The 20977-nt window shown below is 45.4% G+C and overlaps 1 protein-coding gene and 1 pseudogene across 8 annotated transcripts in view; one reads left to right on the top strand and one right to left on the bottom strand.

The window, feature by feature from the left end:
- The first annotated feature begins 1755 nt into the window (after positions 1–1755).
- Positions 1756–4280, top strand: LOC142995392 (acyl-coenzyme A thioesterase 1-like; annotated as a pseudogene).
- A 3590-nt stretch (positions 4281–7870) lies between these two features.
- The window catches only part of gria4a (glutamate receptor, ionotropic, AMPA 4a), a 76931-nt gene continuing 63824 nt past the window's right edge, over positions 7871–20977 (bottom strand). For 3 of the 8 annotated variants that reach the window (XM_076146448.1, XM_076146446.1, XM_076146444.1), the window contains 4 exons: positions 18846–19093; positions 15540–15654; positions 12731–12868; positions 7871–9656 (listed from right to left, as the gene is read on the bottom strand). In XM_076146448.1, the coding sequence (XP_076002563.1) occupies positions 9492–9656; positions 12731–12868; positions 15540–15654; positions 18846–19093 (666 nt within the window). In that variant the 3' untranslated portion in view covers positions 7871–9491. Of the gene's footprint in view, positions 9657–12730; positions 12869–14044; positions 14160–15539; positions 15655–18845; positions 19094–20977 lie in introns of all 8 variants that reach the window. The other 5 variants (XM_076146452.1, XM_076146450.1, XM_076146449.1 and 2 more) reach the window with 2 other exon arrangements.

Here is a 20977-nt window from a genome sequence, read left to right on the forward strand (position 1 = left end):
AGACGCGTTCGCACAGCAACTGAGACAGGCACACACTTGCCATTCACATTCGTAATTTGTTGCCTTTTATCGGGGCTGTTTGCGGGGCGGTCATTCTCAATTCCGGCGTGCGCTTGTGGCCAGATGTTACGGTGTCACGTAACCAAACATGACAGCAGCGCCATTTGTTGGACTGACAGCTGATTGGCTTATAATCGTTTTGTGACAAAAGGAGGTGGGATGTTTGTGAATTTGATTGGATAGAAATTTAAATAGCTTTACCAAGTGACGACGTGTTGTCAAATGTACGTATTCTTTGAACCTTTCGGCGAGCGACTCGGAAACGCTTGGGGAGCGACTGGTCGCTCGCGAGCGACTTGTTGGCGACCCCTGGTCTAGACTCTATTGGGTCTATTGGGAAATAAGAAGGAATGTCATGATAATACATGATTGAATCTCAGAGGAGGAGAAGGCTGAAACACAGATCGGAGGGCCAGGTTAAGATGATTCAGTTTGCTGGACAGACTTGGGGGCCACAGGTGGTGCGTTCTTTCTCCTCTCCTTATACACCAACGTCTGCACCTGCAGTCATCAGTCTGTCCATCTCCTGAAGTTCGCGGAAGACACCCGCCCTCATTGGACTCATCTCTGATGGGGACAAGACCGCCTACAGGCCGGAGATTGATCATCTGGTGAAATGGTGCAGGCAGAACAATCTGGATCTTAATGCTCTGAACACAAAGGAGATGGTTGTGGTTTGCTCAACTTAAATAAAATAAAGACAGCAAAAGCTTGAATTTCCCATTTTCTGTTTCACGTCTTGGCTCAACAGTCTCAACTAATTTCACAGATAATAAATCTCTACGCAAAAGCTTCGAACTTGGCGATCTTGACTAATTAAGTGAAGTTGGATAATTTCTAAGACACACCTGAAGATCTCTCACAGCACACTTGTGTTACATTACATTACAATCATTTGGCAGATACTTTTATCCAAAGCGACTTACATTACATTTACCACCCTTCGCAGAGGGGGGAGCAATTGAGGGTTCGGTGCCTTGCTCAGGGGCACCTCGGCAGGGGTTCGAACCGGCAACCCTCCAATTTTCAAGCGAAGCTCTACCCACTGAGCCACTGCCTCCCTGTTCGCAGCACACCGGTCTGGTTGTACAATTACCCTCTTTGCCAGTTGAATATCTGCCAACCTTGAAACTTTAAACACGCTAATCTGGTAATAGTCTTTGCAAAAACATTTCTCAGAATAGGTCTGATGCAACACATCAGCAGAGCGAATATAACTAAAACTATCAGCGTGATTAATCCTATTTTAGCCAAACTAGCCCCCCGTTTTACAAGTTTTTTGGTCTAGCCAATCCCATGACGTTCCTTCCCTACCAGCATTATCTTTTAATTCCTGTCTTAATTTGTTGAGTTTGACATGGCTACCGAGAACCTTCGGTCAGGGGCAGTGTTATCTGGGATGTAGTGCAACAGAATTTCACACCAGGGGGCAAGTGACATTCCTTCATTCGTCATCCATCATTAGTGGGGCTGTTGAAACCTGCTTAAATGGTTTTCATGAGCTGCAGTGTGGAACTTTAGAAGTAGAATTTGTGGAAATACTCATTTAAACCTTCGGAGACCGCCCTTCCCTTCTGCATTTCTAGAAGAATTCTGTCTTTTCTTTATTCCACAACTATTCAGTCAAAGTACCATGTGTTGCATGTAAAAATCACTTGCAACAACAATAAGTGAAAATTGTGGTTCACTTGCAGAGAATGTTTGTCAAAGCCACAGAGAGCCCCAGCAGCTGGTCCAAAGGGGTCCTGCCTCTCGGGGAGGGTGATCAGGTCCGCTCAAAGATGCAAGACACTTTGGGTGGTGTTTCATTTTGGATTGGATGTTCAAGGGGAGTAGCAAACAGCTTCTGCAGCATTTCGTCATCAGCATTCCCTGACTACACCGTGTGTAAGCTGCTGCTGTCTGCGCACTTTCCAGGTATGTCCTGTTAATACAAATTCAAGGTAAATTGGGAACTTGTATACTAGTCTTGATTATCCTTGTGACTATTGATTGTATTGCAATTGGTTGCTAAAGTTACCTGGTAAATAAATTGGCAATTGTGGCATTGATCTACCTAATCTCTGGGCAGTTACTCAAGTAGTTTAGAGGGACTTGTTATTTCTGTGATCACAGGAGGGGATTAGTTCTTGTCTAGTCTCGTTATTGAAGGACATGTTTGCTGCTCATTCATATAGATAATATATATATATGTGAAAACTGGCTGATATGACGCCTTGTGGGACCTCAGGCAACAAGTAATATAGCTGTAGTCATAAAGTATGTCTTCCCAGTCCCTGAACAGAGAATTAAAATTGTTGTTCAACCAATTTAACTAATCATTTACCTAGCACAGGTTCAGCCGACTGAATCTAAAAGAGTCAGATCAGTAGTTGACGACCTGTAAATGATTAACATTTCTCTTGGAACAATAAAACAATGTTAACCGTCTCTGCTCTGAATAATAAGTTCACTTCCTTACAGCTACAAAGAGAATAAAGATCATCGATCCCAGGACAGATGGCTTCTCTGATCAGACTCAGGCTCCTGCCGAGAACCAAATGTTTGTTCGATGAGCCCATTCAGGTGAAGGTGACTGGGCTGAGGTCAAAGCAGCTGGTCACCATGAAGGCCACAGCCACTGACGACAAAGCAGTGCTATTCTCCTCCTCAGCCACCTACAGGGCTGATGACTGTGGGGAAGTGGACCTGCAGAGAGACCCCTCCGTCAGGGGGAGTTACGTGGGGGTGGAGCCCATGGGTCTGCTGTGGTCCATGAGACCAAACATTCAGCACAGATACTTTTATAAGAAAAATGCCCTGAGTTCCCACTTGGTTAGATTCTCTGTACATGAGGGGGATGAAGAGGGAGGGACGCTGGCAGAGGCAACCAATGAGAGGCTTCTGATTGGAGACGGCGTCACTCGGCTCCCTGTCAAAGAGGGAAACATTCAAGGAACCCTGTTTACTCCCCCAGGTTAGGGACGCAACTTTTATCTTCATTATGCTTCAATTATTGCATCCCCTTGTCATCCTCTTGGTCTGTTGTCATCCTACATTCTGTTTGTAATTATCAGCTATAAACCAAAAACACTGATATCAGTAATCATCTGATCATGAGTTTGGTTCTGGTTCTGCTGTAGGAGCAGGTCCGTTCCCTGCTGTGCTGGATATGTCCACCTTTAAATGTGAAAAAAGAGCCTCTCTGCTGGCTGACAAAGGATTTGTGGTTCTGACCGTCGCTGTGTACAATGAAAAACCTGAAAAGGTCACAAAGATGCATCTGGACTATTTCAAAGAAGCAATTGATTTCCTTAAACAACAACAAAAGGTGGGTAATTTGAAGCTACTCTTACAGAGAAACTTTGCAGGAATGTGTGTATGGCTGCACAGACATGTAGCTTTCCAGAGGACATAAGTTACACTTTTTAAAAAGTTTCCCTCAGTTTCATAGTGTCAAATAGAGGAGTGTATGTGTTGACTCTTGACAAAATTACATCATCACATTGTGCACATTTATTTCTCAGGTGGGCAGCAAAGGAGTTGGTCTGTTATCGCGATCAAAGGCGGCAGATGTTGCTCTTTCCATGGCCTCGTATCTGTCAGGTGTTGAGGCTGTTATCTGGATCAACGGCTGCAGTGCTAATACAGGTTTTCCTCTCTACTATAAGCAAAGCCAAATCCACCCAGCGTTAATGTACGACTTCAGGGGCATGTTCCCTTTGAGTCTGGGGGCAGTGTGGCCGATTACCGTTTACATAATACCATGTCAGAGGAGAACCGGGCCACCCTGATCCCTGTTGAAAAAGCAGAGGCACATTTCCTCTTTGTGGCTTCGGAGGATGACCTCGCCTGGGACAGCAAAGCTTACATAGATCAGATGGTAGACAGACTAAAGGGTCAAGGTAAAAACAACTTTAAGACAATAAGTTATCCTGCAGCCGGGCACTTAATAGAGCCACCCTATGGGCCCTTCTGCTCCTCCACTGGACTTGGAATTTTGCCATATCCAATCCTGTGGGGGGGCAATCCCGGGTGCCATGCTGCAGCAGAAGTCCATCTCTGGAAGAAGATCCAGGAGTTCTTTAGAACTCATCTCACAATCGAGAATGAGTAGGGATGAGTGGGGAGATGAGGAGCGCCCCACTAGCTGTTAAAGTGAGTTTGGTATCTGTTTAACTCTGAAATGGTGGTGGCGTTACATTTGTTATATATCTGTTTTATGCAGAAAAGCTAGAAAAACGAGCTCTATTTACTTTGTTTTCACCATTCTGCCTATCCCTTACATCTAACAGTATTAAAGCTGTAACCATTGTTTAAACGGTCAGGGAATAAAGATCGCCCAACTGTAGCCCGTGTGACTGTGATTCTTTCCCGGCTTCATATAGAAGCACTTTATTGCAGATGAACGTAAATAAAAAAAAACAGCTGCCAAAGCACGTATATGGCAAACATAGTGGCACAGGAAATGATAAGAAACAGAAATTTACGAACGAAAAAGCTGTCAATAATAATCAAAATCTTCATAAAAGTGGCATAATTGGCGCAAAGCCACTGAATTTAGACGGCCGATGTTGCATTCACATACGGCACATTAACACAGCCATTGCTTCGTGCAGACACCTCTACATATGTTGTTTCACTTAAAACCGTCCAGGAAACAAAACATACTGTACAGTAAGTAACCAGGGTTTCTATAAAGGTGTTTATGTAGGTGTGTCTCCTCTCTACACGGTTAAGCCAAAGCCACCCAGCATTAATGTTTGACCACAGCAAGTTCGTTTCCCACAAGTCAGGTGTATAGATGATCAGTTATGGCAGGGCCCCAGAGAGAGAAAGAGGGAGAGAGAGAGAGAGAGAGAGAGAGAAAAACAAAAGGTTGAAATGTTGCACGGATCCTGTTTAAAAATCTCTGCACATTGAGATGCCTTCAGGTCCTCTGGCAGGTCCAAATGTACCCACTGCTGACAGAACTCAGTGGTACAAGTGTCTGTGTCTGCACATCTGAGGTGTTCTTAATTTTCAGAATTTCAGAAAGGGTATAAGAGGTCTTTGGGTTGTTTGGTAGCAGACATACTGCTGCGTTTGGAACATGCTGCAGTCTACTTGAATGGGCCAGAGAAGACAGAATTAAATTATTAACCCTGCTGATAAAAGGGAATGGTTTAAGTGTATTACATTGGCAGAGAGAAGGTTGAAACTTGGCAATATGTCTCAGATAATGCAGATGCTGTGTGTGTGTGTGTGTGTGTCTTTACTCACTTTACTGGGAGCGAAAATAGAGCTGTAACCTTTTAAAACTCATTTGTTTTCCTGCAATGTTTTCCCTTATTTGTCTTTCAAAGATACAATCCCCCCCAAAGGCTTTACTGTTACTGTAAGTGTACTAAACAGGATTTATTAATGAATACAGTCAAATATGTAACCTGATAAAGACAAACAAACTGAACAGTGAAAAGATTAACAAATGGGAGCGCAATGAGTTATCGCTATTTAATAGAATAATGAAAGTAGAGGCATATTTCTCAGTTAAAGAGGCAGAAAAAGAGTAAATCTGAGAGTCCCCAAGAGAAAAAGTGAAGTATGTAGAGAGACGGAGGATAAAACTGGAGAAGAGGAAAATGATGAGATGAGAGAAATGCTGGGAAGTCTGGCAAAGGAGGAAGGAAACAGAACTGAGGGGGAGAGAGTGAGGAAAGGGGGAAGGAATAAAGTGATGCTAGAAGGCAGAGAAGCTGCTGTCACTGCTGCCATGATCAAAGAAGCAGAATAAAGGTAAGCATGTGATGTGTGTGTGTGAGAGTGCAAGGTTAAAAGGATGGAAGAGCTGCATCACAATGAGTGATTTTGCTTCATCTTGAAGAAAATGGGAAATACTTGTCAGTAATAACCCACTGTGATGTGTGTGTGTGTGTGTGTGTGTGTGCGTGTGGGTCTGTGCACGTGTTGCAGAGAGATGTGAATTAATGGGAAATGCTTGTCAGTGATGGCTCTGCATTAGTGAGTGTTAGGTCCCCACGGACTGAAAAATGGAGTCAAAATAACAAAATGAATTCAACAGGGAGATTTTCCCGTCATGTGAGCTGGAATCAACCACACAGACTGAACAGCCTCAAACCAAATGAATCAAATTATTGGACTTTTGGGAAGAACATCACCAAGAAGCTGAGTTGAATGGTTGCTGTGAAATCTATGTAACTGTGATGTCATTTAGTCTAGACTAACTGTTCATTTCGTACCAATTGTACTTTAATATTAACAGGAAGTGCCGTGTGGATATTAGAATTCCGGCAGGTTTGAGTATTTGTTGTTCACCTGCTTTATTTCTATTTATGGCCTGAGTGCTTGTTATTTTTTTGGGAAATCATGAGGAATGAAATTTCATAAAAAAAACACACACACACAAACACAGGCAGATGTTACCAGTGGGGCGGCGTCCAGATACTCCTGAATTGAGGCCATTTTTGGATTCTCAAGCTAAATTCTGGACTGAAACCAAAGCAACAGAGAGGAACCACAGATAAACAAATCACCACACAGAGAGAGACCAAAGTTCAGCATTGATGTTTTTACTAGAAAAAGAAACCAAACCAAATGGAGAGATTGAAATAAAGAAACAGAGTGCTAAAGCCAGAGTGCTTAGTGGATCGCAGACAGCTCAGCATTCACCTTTCAGCTGTTGTGGTACAAAATCTTATGTGCTGAGGTGGCAAAGAAACAAACACAGCAGTATCATGTACGGTCTGTTCACGCACACTGTATATCCATCACAGCTACGCAACGTTTACCTCATGCTTGTTTCCCCGCAGCACTGCCGCACTCGTCCACGCGTCTGCGAGGAAGAACTCGGGTTGTTTTGATCAGCGTTGCACATTTTTGTTTTTGAGATATTAATTTCTATTTATAGTTTGTCTATTGAATTCAATTTTTAATACACTTCATGCAGGACTGATGCATGACGACGGCCTTTTCCTGTCGGCCCCTGAATGCTTTTAGTGAGACATTAAACATCGGAATGCAAAGTTCAGAAACAAAGAGTCGGAAGAGATCCAGATCGTGGGTTTGAAGTTGTTGTTGTGTTTGTGTTTACTGTTGTTTTGCAGGAAATGTCACCGTTTGTGTTTGCTGAGGGGCACTTTGGGGCAGAGAGGCCTGTGTTACGGCCCGACGAGGGGAAGATGAAAGCAGGAAGCAGAAACATGTCGGAGGAATGGCCATGGGATGGAAGGGGAAAACGGAGAACAGGTCATTTGTAAATAGCATGATTAAGTACTATTACCACCACTGTGCTACACAGTGTGTGTATCGCAAAAGACAAGTAACACTACTCTATTCCATAAAAATATACGTTTCTTCTCCAAATAGCCTTCAATGCAACATTTCCTTTCCTATTCCCATGCCAGGATGATGTAAGGGACATGCCAGAACAAGGCTGATGTCCGTTTTAATGGATCTGGGATGGATTGTTCTTGTCTTGCACGCCGTCCAGTCCAAACCCCTGCCAAAGTGCAAACTCAGCTCATTTGAAACGACGTCAGCATTTGCGAGTGACGCACGTGAACAAGCTACACAAATGGCTGCCTGCTGCCACACGGTTGTCACGGTGACCTGTCCTGCCTTAAGTATTTGTGGTATTTTGTATTTGTGTGTTGTCCTATTTCAAACCAAAAACCAACATAAGCAGTGAGCGTCTGACGGCGCAACAGTGGAACCAAAGTAGACAAAAGGAGAACAAATGTGAACGTCTCATGGTGACCCTGTGTATGCAACGATGTGTGTTTGTGTGTTTTTACATGTGTGACCGTGTGTGTGAGTGCCTGATGGACATTCAGTGTTGAGTTGGACACACAAAGACATATTGTGGCATATTAATGTTCTCAAGTTATCAAAAAAACAAACAAACAGCCATATAACAGAACGCACGCCGTGGCCTCCAACAATCAGTGATCAATGTTTCCTATAGCTCTCTATAGACGTATAGATATATATTTATTTGTATTATATATATGTAGGTTTATAAAAAAAGATTCTGTCTTAATTACAAGTAGTGTCATTTTCTTTTATATTCATTATTGCAATGAATCGTTATCTAAGATGATTTTTAAAAAAAGACAGGTGAGTTCTGTTTTGCTACACAGTTATTTACAACAGTTTTCAAAAGCAAGCTTGCTGCCCGCGTGCCTTTAACCCCGCGTCCCGCCAGGAGGACACCCGAGATCTCAAACAGCGCCTGAGCGACCCTGCGGGTTCATCAGCTCGGGGTCTTAGGTGGTTCCAGTCTGATGAGACACAGGAAAGTGGTTGTAAACCTCTAGGGACGAATTGGGGACGTGAGGTTTTCTGCTCTGGTGATCCCACTGGAGGACGACGAGGCCAAATTATTTGTTTGTTTTACATCAAAGTTCTCGGGCAGCCATTTGAGATCCCGTCTTGTGACCTTTGTTCTCTTATCACAGAATATACAGCTTTAAGTTTGAAGTAACCACCTGCTTGCTGTTACGCATTTCTACTGTCATGATGATGTCGATGAAGGAGTTCATTAATTACTACTATTTGTTTTATCTTCTTTACAAACCCCTGTGTGTTCTACGACCCTGGTCGGCCATGTACGCGTGTTGGAGGTTAGTTCTGTTCTATATTGGCGGATTACCTCACTGCTTTTGTGGGTGAGAAACCCATCTACATGTGTATTAAGAAAGCGTTTTCACTCAGTCCACGGCAAAGTAGCAAGCTCGCACGGTCCCAACGTTCAAGCTTACAGTTTTCTGGTCTTCTAATGGTGATTACCTGACGCTCAGTCCTCGCAGGCAAAGTGACGACGATGAAGTATGTTTTGTCTTTTTCTGTAAGGCGTTGTTGAAGGGGGGGCGTGGCTTACTGGCCAACGTCGTCCAATGATGGAGTCAGAATAGAAGCGAGCTCGTCGGGTTTGTCCTTTCATCCATCATCGGCTGGTATCGTCGCCTGTTGTTGCTGTTGTTGTCGTCGTCGTCGTGGCCACGAGCGGTTCAGCCGTGGTGTTCACAGTTCAGAGTTTTGTTTGGTGTGAGTCTGTGCTGGGTTTCCTGTCTGCTTATATCCAAAATCAAATCTAAACCAATTCTGCAGGCAAGGGTGACCATCACAGTTGTCCATCGCTCCACTCTTTACTCCACAGGTGTGTGTGTGTGTGTGTGTGTGACTCGTCTCTTGTCAAGTACATCAATGGCAGCAGGAAAGTGAGATGATTCGCAATATGTGTGTGTGTGTGTGTGTGTGTGTGTATTCAAGGGTGTGCTGAGTTAAATGAGTGTGTATTTGATTTCCTATAACGATATGCTTGTTTGTTTGTGTGCATGTATGGGATGTGTGTATATATGCGATTGATTGTAATGTAAGCACGTGTGTGTGTGTGTCTTTGTCAGTGTCTTTGTATTTGTAGGTCAATAAGGCACGGCAGGTGTTTTTGGTTTTCAGGCCAGTCCGGAGGAGACCACTGCAAGGCCAGGGTGTCGGAAGGAGGCGTGGCCAACATGCACGGCTTTAGGGCAGTCTGGTGTCAGGACGCGGCCGTTCTCCCCCACGCTCCCCGTGATGGACAGACGGGCCTTGTTCCGCATGGCTTCAGAGAACGAAAGCTAGAGGTGGAGAAGGAGGAGGAGGAGGAGGGGGCGCATAGAGAGAGAGGACGACAGAGGAGAGTCAGGGGGTGAGGAAGAGCAAGAAGAGATTTGGAGATTTGAGACGAAAATACTGGCAGCTGTGTGTGTGACAAATGCACCAGGAATTCACAAACACGCACAGAAATGCTTATACATGCATGTGCCTGCTCACGTGATCAGGAGGTGGACACTTATGGGTGTGATCTCACGTGCACTTTGTCTGTCCAAACACACAATTTGACCGTTGTTTGGGTCTTTTTTTCCCCAAATATAAGGAAACTGTGGCTTTGTGATTACTGACTTGTGAGTAAGTGTTACTGGACAGTTTGGACAGTCCGACAGACGCTGCAGCTGTCTGTCTTCTTTACTGTGATAACTGCTCTTTAATACTTCAATCCAGGTGAGAAGATTTAGAGAAACAGTGTAATTATTCTGTCACTATATCGTTGTGTGTCTAACACCATTAACACACAGGACTCAGGGTGTTTCTCCTGCAGCTGGCTTGGATTATCTCCTCATCCTCATTAACACACATATAGATAAAGAAACAAGTGACTGGATTAGTTCAAACGTGCACAGTGGGAGCACACCCCTACACACACACACACACACACCACACAATCAAATCTCACTTAAATGTGACCGCACAATGCTAATACAGTGTCAACAGAGGCAAAAACAAACTCAAAAAGCAGGCATCAATCGACAAACACGAACAAAATCCACACGTGGGGTTTAAGTAGACATCTGCATTTCAGAGGTGATCATGCATTTGGTTTTGTTGGGTCGTGAATATTCAGTGATTCCAAATAATAGGGTGAGGATTTGGAGAAAAATAGGAGAGGAGAATTGGAGAGTGGGAACTTTGGAGAGGTGAAGGAAACAGGAAGGAGTGGGTTTCAGATTTATAGAGAGGGGAGGGGGGAGGAGGGGCGGTGAGCGGCTACACTGCTCAGAGAGGGGAACACTTCACAGCGACGGGCTACTCTGTGATGTTTCAGTCACGTGTTTGAGTGCTGCCGGCGTCAAAATGAGCGATGCTATTTTACGAGAACGTCTAACACAACAGTTGTGAAGGAAACTGTGAAGGAATGCAGGAAAGGAAACTTGGTTGGATGCTGCAGTTTGGCATCCGTGACCAACATGCTGAGTTAGTCGCTTTCTCAAACAGCCGGTTGATGTTCTACTTGCGAACTCTTCTCACTGGCAGTGTAATGTCTCCTTTGGGTACTTGGATCGGGGCTGAATTAGCTTTCCGGTGTGCCGCCGTCTGCAATTTCTTGTATGATCAGTTGTTTATGTGCAGAGAATGTGTGCGACTGAGATTACTAATGTATGGCTGCACCTGCTAATAAACTCGTTGTGATGATCTAAATGCAGCCTGCAGAAAAGTCCAAGCAGAGCATCAAAGTCCAATGTTTCCTTTCATTTTCAGTGAATTAGATTAGTCTTCTTCCTACATCCTGTTATAATATCACTCAGTAGCCATTCTGTATGAAGTGTTTGCTCAGTTAGCTATTCCTCTGCGCTAAGGGAAAGCATCACAGCTCTTTTTAAGGTTTTCAACTTTTAGAGGTTGGTTGAAGTGAGTCTGTTTGGGCCGTCTGTGGCAGGGGTGCACAACTCCAGGTTACAGACCAAACACGAGAGAGATAAGGGGAGAGGTGAAGTCTGATTGGTTTCCAACTCCGATCTGCTGCTCGGCTGTTGCTCCGTATATAAAAATGTAAACAAGCCACGCTAATGAACAGGAACCAGAAAAAGAGTAAATACTGATCTGCTGTGACTGCTTACAATTTAAACAAATTACCCTTACATGGACTGTAAATGTAAAGCATAAGCACCTATCATCAATTTAAACATCCATTAACCCCCATTTGTTTAACTAGATTCACTATATTGTCCGCTAAATGACTTTCACCATTTAATGATGAATTAAACTTCTAATGACTCCGGCAGGTTGAGTCCCTATGAACCAAAATTCTAAGCAATTAAACACTGCTTGCCGTTTCATTTAGTTCTTTAATAACACACACACACACACGTACACACACACTTGACTTCACTGAGTGTTAGAAAACAGAAGCGTGTGTGTGTGTGTGTACATCCAAAGCTAGCGTGCAGCAGTAACACACTCAAGAGGCGCCGAGTGTGTTACTGTGTGTTGCTGCTTTCATGTCTGTCCAACAAATTACTCCAACACGGATAAACGGGAATAACTGGCAAAATATTTGGTTGAATTTGTGGAGAATTGTTACGAAAGATCAGGAATTCTCTATTGTGAAGATTGTGAAGAAAGTCTATTTTCCTTCAATCAGTCCAAATTAATTAACTTGAGCAGCGAGCAGCGTTCATTCATGTCCTTGTCTCAGGGTGACAGTGACCTTTTGACCGTCCCTGATGAGGAGAGTTGTGCATCCCTGCTTCATCAGAATTTCTTTGATTGAGTGAAGAGAACAATGCAGGTGCCTAGTCAAGTCATCAGCCAAGAGCATCACCATCATAGTCATCATCACCACCATTATCATCATCATCATCATCATCATCATCTGCAGCCAAAGACGATGGAACCAAATCTGTAGTCACGGTAACCTAACCCCAATCTAGCCTGGGGTGAAGTAATGCGACATAGAGAAGAAAATAAACAATAAAGGGAGCAGAAACCAAATAGAAAACTATCATCTATGGACAATGTTCGATCAATAATCAGTGAAACCGATCAGCCCAATAAGATTTCACCATGGGGGAGGAAACCATACGGATGAGAGGCTACATTGGTTCCACAATGCTTGACCGCATCCTCGTCACCACAATGAGAACAGCAGCGTTGTATGGGGCTGCTGCGACAGCCACTACATGGACAAAAACAATAATCTACAGCACCACCACCATAATCAACACCACCATTACCCCACCTACATGGGTGCCTCTAAGTCCTACCCCTATATCTTGACCCCCTCGGAGCCGTACACGTTGTACCCCTCCCTATAAGTGGCTAGATTCTGGGTGCTGGGGGAGGGGCTGGGGCAGTGGGGGGGGCTAAGGTCCACCTTCATGCGCTTGGCTTCGGCTCGCGACTTGTAGCAGAACTCGACCAGGGCCACCAGCATGGCCAGGCCCAGGCCGCCCACCAGGATGTAGAAGACCCCGGCCACGTTGGACAGGCTCAGAGCCTGGGACGATTTGTCCTGGAGGGTCGGGGGGGAACGGGTACGGGGTGGTGAGGAAGAGGAGGAGGACGGATGGGGCAGCGGTGAAGAGAGGCGGGCGGGCGGGCGGATGGGCGAGCGAGGGGAGACATAAAGGGATGGGAGATAGTGATGGTGATTGAGATGTATGGGTGGGTGTGTGAGGAGGAGCGCAGTGTTGATTGGGGAGGGAGAGGAAGGGTGAAATGAAGAGATGGAGCAGGGAGGAGGAGGAGGAGGGGATGGATACAGGGAGAGGAAGGATGGGGAAGGAAGAGGAAGGAGGGGAGAAAGCAGACGGAGACAGTGGGGCCACAGGGTTAGACACAGAAATGGAGATTGACAGAGAGAAAAACACATTTTGAGATACGTTCAAGTATTAAAGTAGTGCAGATATAACACACAGCCATTACTACAGTCTACTGTTACCATGACAGCTACAGTTACGACTACAGAATCACTACATACTATCTACTATCAAGACTACAGACATTATACTACACACAGCATCACAAGTACAGTCAGTGCAGCTACATTAGAAATATTATGTCATAGCTTGAATGAATATCAAATTTAACAAGTCAAAATAAGATAGTAAGTGTTTTTAAATCAACCACATTGCAGGCTTCTATCTGGGCGCTGATGACATTTACATTCCAGTATCAATCCCACTTTAAAGCTCCAGTATCCTAAACACCTACACCATCCTTCTATAGTGTAAACATCAGAATCATAAGAATGTGCGTCTGATCAACAACACAAATATGAAATCAATATCAAATCTTTGCTCAATAGGACCAGAAGCGTGTAACATTACTTTAAATGAGGCTTTATGAAAGAAAGCAACCTCAGCTGCTGGATGAGCATCAAGTCAAGAATAAATGCGCTAGTGTGTGAGATCAACAGAAAAGAATATGAACGTGACAATTTTGCATAATAATCCTACTGCAAATTGTAATGGAGATGGGAATTTAAAATAGAATCTGATGCATATTAAGGTAATGTGGCCTTCAGATAGGAGTAATGCAGCAGGAGAATGACTTAACTGACACTTCAGTATAATGGAGACTGAGATGGTGTGTAAAATTTGCTACTAGAGTCATTTCTGAGTAATCTGGAGCGTAATTCAGGATGATCAGGCTAGCGTTCTGTGGGCCGCAGCAGCGTGAGACTGACCTTACTTCCAGAGTCCTTGGGTCCACACTCTCCCTTGTCATACCACCATTTGTTTTTCAGTTTGTCTAAGACGCCTGCTTCGCTCAGTTTCAAAACTGCAAGGTTTACCGGGGTTCTTCGCGTGTAAAAATAACATAAATAACATCATAGGTCATGTTATTTTATGTTATTAGAGTATGTCACATAAGTTCAGTCACATAGAAATCACATTGTTCCTTTTTTTGTTTGCTCATATCTCAGTGACCTAGCAGGGATCCCACTGAGTACATGTGTGTACGCTCGTTCGGAAGGGGCTTGGGGGGAGCGAGGAGCTAAGGCGAGCTACAGACATATGAGTGGGACCCCCCTTTGTCACATCAGGTAACACACCCATGCTGCCCCAGCTGACCCCTGTATCCAACCAGAGGCAAGTAGTGTTAAGTCAGGACTATTGGCCCCGGGGCCGGCTCTGTGCTACCACTGGGAGAGTGACTTAGACCCGGGTCGATCTAACAAACTCTTGTACCTTTCGGAGGCCAGAGTTTAGCTGCAACCTTGTTAGAGACGTGATCCTGCTTCCCTTCCCTAGTAAATCTCTCTGTGCTCAAAGTTAGACGTCGGACTGAGAGTCATCAATCGTGCATGTCGTCCTTTTGGAACTGAACGGCTGAGTGTTCTAAATACTCCTGTAGAAATCCTGTAGAATACGAAAGATGGAGGAAACCTTAGCTTCTCACTTCATTCGGCCTCTATCAATTATTCATCCTCCTCTCTGCCTGAAGTCGATTGGAGCCTCAAAGAATCCATGAGCTACAGTTTCACTCTGGCTTTGGTTTCCCTTTAAACAATTTAGAACGTGTTTCACCTCCCATCTACACGAACCACACACTTAGCCCGGCTCCTCTCCTCCTCTCCTGTCTCACTGTTTCATGCTCTTCTGTCTCACGATTCCTGCTGCTCTCCCCAGAGCTGCCACTAGGGGGCGAATATTACTGCCTTGACAGCACTTGCTCTCCTCTCTCTTTCCAACTCCGAATCCCTTTTCCATGCTCTTACTCTCCAGCAAAAGTGGACGAATTTGATATATTGTCTTTTTGTAGGCAGCACTGAAGTATCAAATGATCAAATGCCTTTTGGATTATGATTCCAGTCTGAAAATGCTTCGGCCCTTTAATGAGGGTACTTCCGTAGATTTTTAATTTGAGGGACAGCTTGTCTGAGGAGATTCAACAAGCTGAGTTGCATCTTTGTCACTGGGTCTGAGCCTTTTTATAGAAAAAGCCACACACACCGCTGACATCAGATGCAACGTTATGACGCCGAGCTTCCAGGCTGCAGAGTCTCAGGAGACATTCATGGACGTCACTTTTGCCACCTGCCTGTGAGCTGCTTGACTTGTTTGCCAGGGCAGATGCGTGCGTTACATCTCAGAGAGCGGGGGGCCGCCGCAGACCGCTCGGTCAGCGGGCGGCCCCTTGCCCCTTAGTGGTGGGGTGGGCAGACAGAGAGGGCTAACCTTGGAGTCCCCTCCCCCGCTGCCACATTCGCCTTTGTCATACCACCACTTGTTTTTCAATTTGTCCAACAGGCCCTGCTCGTTGAGCTTTAGCACGGCCAGGTTGACCGCATTTCTTCAAATAAAAGGAGGGACAGATAAGATAGATTGGTCAGAGCAGAGGATGGATGGACAGACAAGACAAGATGGACGGGGGACCACAGCCAGAAGGAGGACGGGGGAGGGAAAGAAGGAGGGAAGGGACCAGAGAGGGGAAAGCAGAGGGGTTAGTGGGGAATGATGCACCCCAGACAACGCTCTCTCCTCCTTTCTCTCCTGCTAATGTACAACATTTGTTTGGCTTGTGTGTGTTTGTTATGATATTAAAGGATATTTCAGTCATACATCAGTTCTGTCTCTCATGTACAAACAGGATGCACCACACTAAGTGTCAGTGTGTTGGTATGTTAAGCAGGTTTCTGCTGCCTGCTGATGGTGCTCCTGTTCTTTCCTGCTGCGGCTCTTTGCTTCCTCCTGCTCCGTGTGTGTGTGTGTGTGTGTGTGTGTGTGTGTGTTTGTGTGTGTCAATTTCTTTTTACAGCCCTCCTGTTCACACCCCTGAAGGGATTGACCTCCAAACTAAATTGAGGGACAGCAGGCTAAATATCAGGCGCTCATGCTGTTGGTGCATATGTATTCAGCTAAGCCCTTTAGATCTGCCATGTTTATTAAGTGAGGGGTGGGATCACATTTAGTTATGGTGGAGGACTCCTGTAGAAATATTACAGCACAGCTTCCCTCCAAGCAGCCATTTGTTCACTTTAATTTGCTAGTTTTTGTACTTTTTTATCATTTGGTATAATCGGGTGTCATTATGTGCTCAGAACCCTGGATTGTTTTGTTGAATGTTTTCCTAGTTTGCTACATTTATATGTGAAAGTCTTTGCTTGTTAAACAGCAGGGAGGTTTTCTCTCCGCACTGTCTGTGTTTGCTTGTTTGTTCTTCAATTTGGACTTGTCAACAATACATTGTCGCTCGTGAATGCAGAAGCTTTGCACTTCAACGCATCATCTGGATTGTTTGTTTGTTTGTTTGAGATGAGAAACGGTTCCAAAGCGTTTAAAATCTTTCACGTCTTTTGAATCTGGTGTATTAGCAGTGGTGTTCAACTTTAACTTGTAAACTTGGAAAACACCGGCGAGACTCCGACATTGTTTTCTGTTATTGTCCATTTTGGCTGCGGCTCATGGTGTTTACCTTGACTTTCTTTGATGCTGTAATCAATTGAGCCAAACACACCGATAAATCCACTGCGCTCACTGTGTGTGTTGTGTGCTTGTGTTGGGATTGGAGAGTGAAGGTTAGAAGAACAGAAGAGGGAGACGAGGGAGGCCAAGACTGGAAGGTCGCCAGGGAAACTTGCGAAAATACGAAAAAAAAAAAGCTTTGTGTTTGAAGGGATGGCGGCGCGATGAGTCCATTTATGATTTGTCCTGATAAATGACCTCTAACTTGTTTTGGGTATTACTTATAGCTACATATAGCTCATTTAGTGTGTGTGAGGATAATGTGCTGCATGTTGAGACGCAGAGAGAGACAGTGTTCTCTAGGATGGGACTACAAGACACGACTAATCCAAAATAAACAAAACAGGAGTGGATGAAAACAGTTCAAACATATTCAATCAACAGTCAGGCAACATATCCATCGACATATCAACAATAAAACTAGTGCATACTTCAGATGTAATCATTCCTATCAGTGATCCTAAACAACACTGCATTATTATTCCTCCTTATCAAAACATCCTGAGCCGAGTTTAGCTGTAAGCTCAGTGCAGTGCAGGGGGGGGGGGGGGGGGGGGGGGGGAGAGCAGGACCACCTGACACGTGCTCGGGTTCACCGCTGGTTGAGAGAAGCCAGAGACAGCCGTGGATAGTCTCGGGAATGAGTCACGGGGGGCTTTAGGAAGGAGACATATCCCACCGCTGTCTGTCACTTTTCCCTCGTAAAACGGAGAAACCCTGGTCTGAAACGGTAGGAGTCACCGGTGGCAACTAGAGGGGGAGAGGGGGAGGAGTTTGGGGGTCAGGGTCTTGTTTGCGCCTCACACAGGGGAAAGTTATAGGACAGGACCGAGAACCGTGCGCTTCGGCTTTAGTGTCTTTTTGTTTGTTTGCCGTACATAAGCGATGGAGCAAGAGAAGAGAAATCACACGGTCCTGCTCTTCTCCAACAGCTGCTTATCGTTACTACGAGGCTACAACGCCAGACAAAGCGTCTGGCCAAGATTCCAACAAAGGATGAAGAGTTCCGCTGAAGGAGGAGCGAGGTGGGAATGTTCCAGAGCCATTTCTCATTCTTTTCCTCCATAATGATCGCACACATGCTCACTTTCACTCATTCTTTGAAATGAACCGTTGGTCACATCTGGACTTTGGCTTTGAATTTGGCTCGATTCAATGAAGTGGATTGATATTTTCACAATTATATGTCACTCGGTGTGTGTATGTGTGTGTGTGCTTATATGTTTAGTTTCTAGTTTCCCCCACTGGTAAGGCCCCTCTACTTCCTGTTTCCTGTTCCTCTATAAATTCCCCCTTGTGGCTCTGGGTTTAGTGGCAGCAGTCAGGTGTTCTGCTCCGCCCCCGGGTGACACTTCATAAATATCATCATCATCATCATCATCAACATTATCATCATCATCATCATTCACGACAATCTCTGTGGATAACAGGAACGACAAAGACACAGACACAAGACAGCGAGACGACACACAGATGGACAGCGTTTACCTGCGTGGCGGCCCTGCGGAGAGACGGGATGAGTGAAAGACAAAAAAAACAGAAAAGGAGGAAGAGGAAGGAGAGGAAGGAGAGGAAGGAGAGGAAGAAACGGTCAAAAAGGGGGACGGATGAGCACAGGACGCACAGCGTGAGACGGGGACGGACAAGTGCTGAGGTGGGGCGGACAAGGAGACGCCAGGGATGGAGAAACGCAAAGAAATGAAGAGATGGAGATGAAATGACATCATCACTCCACACACTCGCCCGTATCACTGCTGCTGGGTGAAAACCTTTGGCTGCTTTTGCCGGATTTAAATTTAGATTGGCGCCAAATTTGTGAGAGTCAATCATATTCCGGTGTGTGTAAATCAGTTCCTTTACGTTATGTGTGTGTGTGCGTGTGTGTGTTTTCATCAGACAGCAGCGATAGATTAACGTTGTCGTAGAATCAAAGGCACAGCAGGGTAGGTGGAGTATCGTAGCAACAGTACAGTAACCAGACTCTGTTACTGTTTCCTGTTGTTACACTATTCCACCCACCTTAACTGTGAGCCTTTCGGGGTGGCGATCCCGTATCCTTTGGAGTCCAGGTTCCCGCCCACTTTCATGGTGTCGCACGGCTTGCGCTGCTCCGTGTACTCGTTCATGGTGGACTCCAGGAGGAAGGCGTACTTCCCCTTGGACTTGCGAACTCTGGCCACGCCCTCCGCCGTGGTTTTGGTGAACACCGTGGGCTCGGCCGACTTCATGTAGGACCACATCTTCTCGTACACGGCTATTTTGGACCTCTGAGGGGGCGGGAGAGCGAGAAGACAAAAGCAGAGGTCAGAGAGATGATGGTTTGTGGTGATCTGTGGAGGATGAGACTTAGAGACGTAGAGACTTAGAGACGTAGAGACACTTCAAATTCACAAAAATGCCTCCAGATAAAACATTGCAGCCTTTTGCACTCCTGCTTCTGATGGAGATGATGGCGTTCAGTGTGTGCATTATCCTCTATATATCCATGCATTACATCTACAGCCGCCTCCCTGACCACTGATCCGATTCAGATCTACGCCCCGGCTCACTGAGATGCATTCACTGCCTGTATGAGATATGAACACATGACGCCAGGAGAGGAAAAGCCTGTTCGCTGTTCAATGACTCTCATTGCGTTTACACGATTACGCTGTCGCATAACTGAAGCAGAGCATTGGTCGCACTGCATGTTTATGTGTGTGTGTGTGTGTGTGTGTGGACTGTGTGTACTCAAGAATGAAAATAAGCAGAGAAGTCAAACTGTCGTCCTTGGCGAGCCTCGGCTTTAATCCCTCTCTTTCTCTCCTGGTCATAAAGAATTATTCTGTTGCTCTGAAAGCCATGAGCCACGGCCACTAAAACCAGAGTCTGAGCTGTGTGTGTGTGTGTGTGTGTGTGTGTGTGTGTGTATGTGTGTGCGCGTGCGCAAGTGTGCCACCGGTGCATGACGGACACCTATCCCATAATAATGTCACTCAGTCTCACCCCTCCTCCCTCCTGTATTCACGCTCTGTCTCCCTTTATTCTTTATTTCTCTCTCTATCTGCTAGATTCCGTCACATCTGTAAGAACGCCACTCGCCTCCATCCTCTTCCTCTTCCTCACACCCCCATACCCACGTCCTTCTTCTTCTTCTTCACTCTTTAATTCCGCCCTCTATAATCCAGTCCAGACATCTGTTCATCCATCATTTCTCATCTTCTATGCACCATAATTCTCTTTCTGCTCCCAGCAAAGTGTGTGTGTGTGTGTGTACTTTTGTGTACCTTGCAAATTGTGTGAGCAGGTATTTGACAATATGGTGCGACACTTCTCAGATTGTTTAACAATGAGTGAGAGTGTGAAGGAGGAAATGGATGCAGCATGTCACCTTCAGGCGTCCATAGCGTGCAGAACAGTGTCAGACACACACACACACACACACACACACACACCGACACACCCAGACACACAGGCGCTCGCACACAATCGTTATACACACACATATGCGTATATGCGGTTGAATATGCATACATGCATGCCTGGATGCACAGAAAAATGTACATGTAGGCACACATTGACAACACAACACACACACGCACACACACTCGCACAGATAATTAATGGTGATGGCGAATCCCCCTCAGCTGTGGGAGAGTAAATTGCTTTTTCACCCTCCACAGATTTCAGCCCGCTCGTTATGTTGATGATGCCAGAGCCGCTCACAGGAGCACAAACTGTCTGCTTCACACACACACACACACACACACGGACACAGACACACACACGTCCTCAAATACACTAATGCCTATCTCAACCTAGCCCAATTGTAAAGTGGCGTTTACAGTCCAAGCCCGACGCACGAGCACACAACACTCCACTCCACCGCCGTGACGATGTGTGATATGCAGATGTGTCGGTGTGTGTGTGAGCTTATTAGTGTAATCTCAGAGCGCGTGGGTGTGCAGGGGTCAGAGGGAGAAACCACTCCACGTCTCCGCTCGGCCCTTAGCGCCTTCTCTCCGGCTCCGCTCCGCCGCTTTCTGCTTTTACAAATCTATATTTTATTCAGATAGCTTAATATTTATTCAACGATTTAGTTGCGTCTGCAGCTGCTTGATTTATTACTGGCGGCGGCAAACAGTAGTTGGTATCGTTGGCAGGGTTTTAAT

This window comes from Genypterus blacodes, unplaced genomic scaffold (genome assembly GCF_046128005.1).
Source record: "Genypterus blacodes isolate CSIRO-AG114 ecotype Tasmania unplaced genomic scaffold, CSIRO-AGI_Gbla_v1 ptg000032l_1, whole genome shotgun sequence".
Taxonomy (NCBI): domain Eukaryota; kingdom Metazoa; phylum Chordata; class Actinopteri; order Ophidiiformes; family Ophidiidae; genus Genypterus; species Genypterus blacodes.